This window comes from Eurypyga helias, unplaced genomic scaffold, assembly GCF_000690775.1.
Source record: "Eurypyga helias isolate BGI_N326 unplaced genomic scaffold, ASM69077v1 scaffold16138, whole genome shotgun sequence".
In the NCBI taxonomy this organism is placed as follows: Eukaryota; Metazoa; Chordata; class Aves; order Eurypygiformes; family Eurypygidae; genus Eurypyga; species Eurypyga helias.
In genome coordinates, this window is record NW_010267722.1 from 18,503 (window position 1) to 28,005 (window position 9,503).

Consider the following 9,503-nt stretch of genomic DNA (forward strand, 5'->3'; position numbering starts at 1 on the left):
AAGATTCTTTTTTTTTTCCAAATTCAAAAAAAAAAACTTCCATTAAAATCTTATTTTGACAATGTGGTTGCATGAGCCTGACAAAATCTATTAACTTGTGTCACAGATGACCATAACAGTCAAGATTCAGTAAATAAATTTTCTCATTGCTTCAGCAGTGAGATTTACATAAATTAAAATACAACAAAAATTGTAACTTCACATCTTAGTATTCTGACATCAGAAAATAAAGTTCACAAAGGCATTTGAATCCAATCACACACATTAAGTAAAATCATAGACATAGCATCAGTAGTCCATTTTAGTCCAAAAATCCATAGTAATGATCAGTGATTAACCTGTAAAGTTAGGGATAATTTTCAGTCAGACTTGTGTCACCCTCCAATCTGCATGTTTGCCATGTGTTTGCATCTACACAACGAATACACAAGAAAATCATTATTGGGCAGTCTTTGCATAAGCAAACAGATGCTTGTGTATTCCTTGGGATGGACTTTTCAGCCAGCTCCAGTGCTGTCACCTGAACTATGCTGTAAAGTGGCGTACAAGGTCTTGCGCTTGAGGACAGGGTTCAGTGGTGCACTTTGACACTGCTGAAGGGTCAGATCTGTTGCTTGCATCTTTTTGTGTGTTTTGAAAAGCTGATGCTACAGTGCTCACTGATTTCACTGCCACCCTGTGCTTTTATCAATGACACTAATGCTGGATTTCATCCCAAGCCATTTCAAAGGTGTTTGTTGAAGGTATCTCTTGTTAGAGAGAATAAAATGGCTAATACTTTTGCAGAAAATTAGGTAGCTTTAGTGACCTCACAACAGTCATGAGGGTTACAGAAATTAATGTCTGAAACTACTTTTTAAAACTCTTAGTTGCCATAAAGGCAGATTAGGTCTGTCCAAGTCTTTCCTTCTCATTTTCTGGTCCTATGGTAGGAAACACTAGTGTCACTGTTGACAGAGGCAGTTCAGTAATGCACAATTTCTTTTCCTTATTTTCTGTTTCTTGTTTCCTTTTCGTAGTACCTACTTATTTTATGGCCTAGATACAGAAATATCACAACAATTAGGGTCAGGGGACATGACCGAAACTCTCTACTCATCTCTATACTAAACTGCACTGCAATTTTAAAGACTTGGACACCAAAGAACAGCCCCAAGTGAGTGAAGGCCCTATGCCACTCTTCCCACCAGTGAAACGTGAACGCTATAGGGCATTAAAGAGTCAGTTTTGTCCAGCTCATCTCACGTGCCATGGCTTTGAGCCCATGAGCCATTAGTACAATTTGAAGCAATCTAATTTTTGTTGAGGAAACTGGGCGAGTACACGTGCATGTGAAGTTGCAAGATGGCCTCACACCAAATACTCTGTTGAGCAGTGTTTTGCACTCAGGGAGACAGTCACAAAATAAGCTCCACCTGTGTTAACCACCAAAATGAGATGTCACTCATGGCATCTCATGTCACTCATGGTAAAGGATGGATGAGATGTATTCACTGCAGGGGCTTTTGCTTTCATTCCCTTCATCACTGGTGACTCATTAAGCCTATAAACCTTTAGCTTTTTTGACAACGGAGGGAGATTCATTGGTCTTAAGACAACCTAATTCTCTTATCTTAGACGTCTCTCTTAGATTGTGACCAATCACTCTGTGGTGGTGCTTATCACTCCATTGACTAGAAAGAAATCTTCCATGACTGCCTCAAACTAGCTGTCTTAAATATTAAATGGCCACCATTACTTAAAGTGAATCCCAGAGTCATACAAAGAAGCCACTGGCTAACAGAGTGTGCCTGTTGGTGTTCACAAAATGACACGGCTTTGCGTGACTTTAAAGCATTGTCTTCACAAAGCAAAAATGCTAGCACTTCACAGGGAGCATTAACAAAGTGAAGTTTGTAACCAACTGCTTTGTCATTAACATCCCCTTGAAACGGTTCTAAAGGATGGCTGTGGTGGGTCTTCTGTACCTTGCATTTCATGATTCACTTAATCTTACATCTTAGACCTTCAGTCCCTCCCAAAACAGAAAACAAGCAGGATTTCAGCTGTCTCAGAAAGCTGACTGTCTCACAGATACCTGTCAAACAAACATGGGGCTGAGCCGTCTTATGTGTTGCACATTTTGGCCATGGGGAACATGCCAGTTTGTGTTTCCTTCCCTGTGTGCAAAACCAGAAGAACTAGTTGGCTACTGGGTCTTGAAGTGTCAAAAATCAGTAACACTTTGTTAAATGCAGACTGGATTCAGTAAGGCAAAAGGAATCAACAGATTTGCCTTCATCAGATTTTAATTATAAGTAACATTTACGCTTATCTCTCTGCTTTCATGTGTTAAAAATAGTCTTGCTTATGACTAATGGTCTCTGCTGTGACACAGCAATCTGTCCTAGCTGTGCTTTGCCAAGGAACAAAATGTGACCCAAATTGCCCATGGCCTGTCAGTCAGGAGAGATTTTAATTTTACAGTGTAAACTGTAAAAAATTCCTTATAGCTATTGGATAACAGATGAGAACAGACAGGATGATTTTACCAATGTTTTCCCTAATCTTCCTATTTCTCCCAGCAACAAATAAGTGGTTGCTGAGTTCTAATAGCAACCATAGCACTCTTCCTTACTAGCTTCGCTCAGTGGGCAAGTGAGCTGCAGGACTGGTAACAGAATAATGACAGAAGTTTGAGAAAATGGTGATATTAGCTTAAAACAGTGATGCTAAGGTGCACTTGGTACTCATTCAGAAAAAAAATCATGCAATCTTGAGTTTCAAATTTACCTGAGTTTCTTCTGTGAAGCTGTCAAAGCTTTTAAGGGCATTAGATAATATTTCCAAGGCTTTCTTTTCATCTCTGAATGTGATGGATTTATTTTTTAAAAAAATAGATGAGGTTCTGAAATAATCACACAGCTTCATAAATTAAGAAGACTTGTGAATACTAGGATATTCACAGCAAAACTCCAAGATTTCCTAAAGCTGAAATCCCTTCTGGTTTTAGCAAAAAATCGCTGTTCTGCTCTTGCCCAACTTTGAAGCATTTAATGCATCTAAACATTAAAATTTTGCTGCATATAACTGAGAAGATTCTGTTGTCATCTTTTGTCAACGTTGTTCCTTCCTAGCAATTTCCCTATCAAAGCTTTTGCAGTATTACAATTACTATCATTTACTTTCCTTCATTTAACTTGCACAGTTAATGGAATGATATGTACCCTACATGACTGCACAAGGAGCTATATAATTAGCAAGCCAGTTGAAACACATTTAGAAAATAAACTTTGTTGCAATCATTGCTTGTCTTCAAGGGTTTTTAAAAACTCAACTGTAAGATAATTTTTGTGCCTATTTCAGTTAACACAAGAGGTCCTGTGCTGATTGCATAAATGCTGTACTGTTGGTTTTCTGGCATAGGTGTGCTGTTTTTTTAATGGAAAAAACATTCCATTTAGAGAGAACAGTCTTCCATAGCTAAAACACTAACTCCTTGGGATTTAGGACTGCACAGATATATCTCCCTGTTCAACCTGTGTGACACTGGCCAGTCACTCTAATCAGACCACTAACTGCACCTGCCTATGTAGGTGTCACTGGTCCACATATACAGCTTCTTTTTTGGTTTTAATGTATGGCAGTTTAAGGAAAGGACAGCTGTGCAAAGCAGGGCTCCCACTACTCAATGCTGCCAGATAAGCTGTTCTTTGCCTGGCCAAGGATGACAAGTCACAAATGATGATGTTGGACACCTGAGGAGGTATGTAGGTCTTCAGTTCCTTTGAGGCCCTCAGTCCTTGCCTCCAATGGAAACAACAGTACCTGACAACACATCAGGAATACGATGCATTGCATACTCTCCTAATGCATGCCTGAGGCAGAGTAGGACTCCTTTTCCACCCTCTCCTGTATCATCCATCTGTTATTTGGTTACCAGGGTTGCAGCAGTCTCCAGAACTTGCGGAGTATTCAAGCCAAGCTCCAACTGTGGTTGAAGGACTTTCTAGGGCAAATGGAGACTGAATCAATACCATGAAAAAGGAAAATGTAATGCTTGTAAAGCATAGAAAGTCATCCTAATTCTGTCAGTGGTCAGAATGAAATAGGACAGTCATTTTGCCAGCATGCTTTTAGTGCAGCTATTGTGATGAAAGAAAAGAGAGCTGAGCACGTTCTTATCTTTCTCCAGCCACGTTTCGCAGATGACAAGCTGTGAGAACAAACACATTTTTCTAATTGTTCTAAATGCAGTTAGGAAACAAGATACTCAATGTCAAGCAAAGATAAAACATAATAACAAAGGCCCCAAAAGGCAGGATTCCTAGGACACTACTTTGCATGCCTCTTTATAGAAAGGTATTTCAAGGTATACTTTGTAGAAGGGATTCAGCAGACCTTGCACAAGAATATTTAGCTTTCAGCTTGTGCCATGAATGGCCACATCTTTAACACACAACCCAGCATCCATTCTCTGCATGTTCAGCAACCTCCCAGACAGCATGCAGGGTCTCATGTGCTCTCACTCCACAACCTCCTTGATGAAAAGGATGCAATTTTGAGGGTGTGGGCAGCCAGCTGGGCAAGCCCTCCTCAAAGGACAGTTTGGACAATGACACCTGTGTGTTTAGAATAATGCATGCGGTTAAATGTATTATTGGACAGAGGCCTAAATGAACATACAATGTTTGCTCCATTAACCAACTTCAGTTGGATGTGATTTGTCTCTTCAGAGGATTTTTGAGATATTCCTTGCAAGTAGGTACTTATGTTTCAAACCAAAAAACTTGACAAGTCTAAGCTTCCTTGACAACCTCAGCTCACAGAAAGCAGTCTTCAGTACATGTTTGACCTGAGATGCTGCCTTTCACCAATGGTTTCTGAAAAGATATATGTCCTTTAGAGGGCTGGAGCACCTCTCCTATGGGGACAGGCTGAGAGAGTTGCGCTTGTTCAGCCTGGAGAAGAGAAGGCTCTGGGGAGACCATATAGCACCTTCCAGTACCTGAAGGGGCTACAAGGAAGCTGGGGGGGACTTTTTACAAGGGTCTGTAGTCACAGGACAAGGGGTAATGGGTTTAAAATGAAAGAGGGGAGATTGAGATTATATATCAGGAAGAAATTCTTCACAGAGAGGGTGGTGAGGCACTGGAACAGGTTGCCCAGAGAAGCTGTGGATGCCCCATCCCTGGAAGTGTTCAAGGCCAGGCTGGATGAGGCTTTGAGCAACCTGGTCTAGTGGAAGGTGTCCCTGCCCATGGCAGGGGAGTTGGAACTAGATGGTCTTTAAGGTCCCTTACAACCCAAACCTTTTTATGATTCTATTTAGTTTCCATTACTAGATCCAGCTATGCAAAGCTTTATTAGCTTAATTAATCATCCACTGATAGCTAGAAATCCACTCCTGAACTGATGTATCATTCAAATACTACTATATTCAGCAGCACCAAAGGCTCTCAAGCCCTCATCATCCTCAGGGGCATTTCTGAGTAAGAAAAAAACGTCAAAAAGCACAAGAGCATCCATGAGAAAGGCTTGAATGGCAATTTCATATTTATCACAATTTGAGGATCAAAGAGCTGCCTGATTTTCCTTTAGTAACATCAAGGATTAATTTGGTCTAATCTGTTAATTACAATACTTTCAGCTGCAGTTATATTTTAAGCCATCTTTTCACGTTGATAGCAAATGTGTGTCTGCCTCTGTAGATATGATTTTGATAGTAGCAGAGATTTGTGTGTGCCAAGATGAATTTTAAGCAACCTTCCCTCAACATATATACTTTATATGGTGTGATCAGTAGCTAAGGTGTTGCCCCAGGCCTCATGAGAGCTGACCCTTGTCTCGACTCTGTCACTGACCTGCCCAAAGACCAGATACAAATCTGGTTTCCTACTTACGGATGACAGCAGTTAGAAAGGGTGAACACAGAACATTGTTAGATGGTTAGGTATTGGTGTCACCATTTCTAGATGTGCTGTTATTGGCCGAGATGGAGTTCATTTTCTTCATAATAGCTAGTATGGGGCTGTGTTTTGGATTTCGACTCCTCCTCAGTCTGACTGGGGCCTGTAGCCATTACAAAGTCAGTAAAGGTAACACTGTAAAGGTAAATTACAAGGGTATTTATGGCATCAGCTGATGTACAATAGACCTTAGTATGGAATGATGTATTTTGGCCAGTAAGAGAAAAAGGAAAAGCTTTGTTTCAAATAGCTACACATATTAAGGAGATGATGCAAAGGATTTGATAAATGTAGCCTCATTTCTGGTTTTGTTTTTAATTATCTGGATGACATTTTCATTTGTAACAGATAATGTCTTTAGCCTCTGCCTATGGCAACACATGGGCAGTGTTTCAGAGCTGTTCTCAATTGCATTTGGATACATCAGAGAATTTGTAAGAGCTTCATGTCGCTCCACCTGCCAGGAGAGAGTGGAATCATGGCACTCTTCCAATACTAAATACATTTCCTGGTAGCCAGATTAATGGTTCTATAAACCAGAGAGGACTGTCTGCATTACACCCAAGGCTGAGGTCATGTAGGAGATCAGAAGCAGTCTCTGCAGTACTGGGCATCTCATGTGTGATTTGTTCAAGGTTCAGTGTTCAGGAGAAATAGCTGAAGGTAATTATTCTAGAGAAATATTGCCAGGTGAGTGATGGAGCAGGTTTGCTGGTCCCCAGCCAGTCACCTCAGCTAGAGATTTGCTAAGGAGAAGCTGGGGAGGTGAAGCATGCTAACAAGGTCTCTCATTTCAGCTTACAAGGAAAAGATGAAGGAGCTGTCCATGCTGTCTCTGATCTGCTCCTGTTTTTACCCTGAACCTCGCAACATGAACATCTATAAATATGATGGTGAGTGACCTTCACTAGAAATTATCCTGCAGGTCAGGTAATGTGCTACTGCTGGGGAATGACTCAGTTCACCATCCCAGTCCAGAATGTTACTCAGTGGATGTTTTGCTGATTTAACAATTCGTTTGCTGGTTTTTGCTGTTACCTTCTATTGATTGTGTATTACCTTTGATGCTGGATATTGTTTCTAATAGCAACTAACTAAACTCTTAAAGCTATCCTTCTCACACTGGACTGTACTTTTCCTACTACCCATTTAAGAATTACAGCTCTTCACAGCTGACATAATTCCCAAGAAAACCAAGAAAAGATGAAAGCTCACTTAAAAAATTAATCAGCTTGGGCACTGCTCACAGGGGGTGTGAAATGACACAGAACCCCAGTAAGCTTCCAAAACTGCTGTAAAGTTTTATCTTTATGAGATTAAGGTATAATTAAGCTATTACAGATAAAGTGGAATGTACTTCTGAGAACAGTTTTCAGCCTGTAATCTGCCATTGCATTTGAAGAGCCCCAGGCAAAGATGCTAAATCTTTTTTCTGTACTTCTGATCCTACACAGTCTCTGCTGCTTCTCTCCCCAGTACCGCTGAAGTACTGAAGGGCTTACCATTTCTCACTTTATTTTGCAGACATGGAAGTTAAACAAATCAACAAACGTGCCTCGGGCCAGGCCTTTGAACTGATCCTAAAGCCACCATCTCCGGTCTCAGAAGCACCACGAACTTTAGCTTCTCCAAAGAAGAAAGAACTCTCTCTTGAGGAGATCCAGAAAAAGCTGGAGGCTGCAGAGGAGAGGAGAAAGGTATCTTTCCTTAAAAAAATGGTAGTAATTACCCCTGACTGTAAGTGTACAGTGTAACAGCCAAGTTTCCTGTTCACTGATATGTTTTCCATTGCCATCAGTGACTCACAGTCACCTGCAGAGACAAAAATTGTTAACATTCTTAAAGGAACTAATGAGTTAATTTTCTTTCAGCAGCTTGCAGACAAACCTAACTGGTTTTGATGCTTGAGAAGTTTATGTCAAAAAATATAGCTGGTTTCAGACAGGAGAGTTCAAATATGTATGCTCATTGTATAAGGCGTGCTTTCAGAGCGCCTCTAATAGTTGCTGAAAACCAGTGCAATTCTTCCTGTGTCTCAGTTTTGAGAGATGGGTGTGTAATTCAAACAGCTACTGCATGGCCCACCAGATCTGGTAGGGCCCATGGAAATTACTCACAAAGACTGTCTGAGGCAGCTCAAATGTCTTATTTATGCAGTATGGAGGCTTGTCGGGCCTGAAGAAAGAGCGTTGTGTATCATTTACCACACACTTGAGTGAAGATGCTCGCATAGCACAGCTGCTAGGAGAGGCATTTCTAACAGACAGCATGAACAGTGCTGGAAGTTGGTCTTGTAGGGTTATCTACAGAGTAAGTCTTTCCTTCCTTTGTGACCCTACTTCGTAATCCATAAGTTTGTCACACAGGGCTTGGAAGGGTTGTTACACCTTCTTCACAAAGGTTAGCACAAATGCAGGGTGCACGCAGCAGGAAGTTCACATTAAGTATTTACTCAGTTTTCACCCTGACTGATGTGTTGCAAAGGTCTCCATTTACTCTTAAGTCAGAGCTTTCAAAGACATATTTCTTTCAAAGCATTCATTTCAGTAAAAGGACGTGACTGTATGTGAAAGGCATATGCATTTGCACTAGCAGCCTCCCAGAAGTATGAGCTTTCACACCCCCAAATGATGATATGCCCCAAAGACTCAACCTGTGAAATGCCTCTGTACCGAGTGCAAATACTCAAGTAAAGATATGGCTACAGAATGAAATGGCAGCAATTAAGAAGCCTGATATTATGCATATACTTAGTGGGAAACATAAATTGAATGTCCCTGAGATTTCATTTCATTGATTTCATTACTGTTCATTTCTTCCTAAAGAAAAACTCATTATGCAATAGAGTGGTAATCAGTGATAGCAATAGAGACACCTGCCATTTCTTCCCCTTGGTACTATATTCATTTTGAATGAACATATAACTGAGTTATTTTAATGGACAAGATCCTCCACATTAGCAGTGCAGCAGAAATTTCTGGGAAAGGAACAAATAACAGAGAAAAAAACTTTACTACATCACTGCTGAAATCCCCTGTGCTCCCACATCTCAACTGTTGCCTCCATTTTTGGCCTGAAAAAGAGTATGATGCAGCAGAGGATAAGAAAGCAATCAGAGGAATAGAAAATCTTCCATAAGAAGATAAATTAAGTAGTCCACTTCTCAGCTTGGAAAGAGACAACAGGTGGAAGATAAGATAGAAGTCTGCAAAGTCATGAATGGTAATGAGAAGATGAATAGGAACAATTATATTCTGTTTGATGCAATTCAAAGGGGAAGAAACACCCAAAGAAACCATCAGATAGCAATTTCAGAACAGAGAGACGGAATCACATTTTCATGTAATGTTTAATCAAGCTGTGTTTGTTATCACAAGACAATTTAGAGATTATTAAAATAATATTTATTGCAAAAATATTATAGCAAAATTGATAGAGCACTGCCTTGTAGAAAATTATTATATGGATGCATCCTCTGACTCAGAAATATGTAACCTGGTGAATGCTGAAAGCTAGGAAGCGATATATAAAAACATATATCAAGGAATATATATA

General features: G+C 40.2%; 1 protein-coding gene across 3 annotated transcripts in view; it reads left to right on the top strand.

The window, feature by feature from the left end:
* The first annotated feature begins 6,735 nt into the window (after positions 1-6,735).
* The window catches only part of STMN2 (stathmin 2), a 14,146-nt gene continuing 11,378 nt past the window's right edge, over positions 6,736-9,503 (top strand). Inside the window, exons 1-2 of one of the 3 annotated variants that reach the window (XM_010157541.1) lie at positions 6,736-6,841; positions 7,473-7,645. In XM_010157541.1, coding sequence (XP_010155843.1) covers positions 6,760-6,841; positions 7,473-7,645 — 255 coding nt within the window. In that variant the 5' untranslated portion in view covers positions 6,736-6,759. Of the gene's footprint in view, positions 6,846-7,443; positions 7,646-9,503 lie in introns of all 3 variants that reach the window. The other 2 variants (XM_010157540.1, XM_010157539.1) reach the window with 2 other exon arrangements.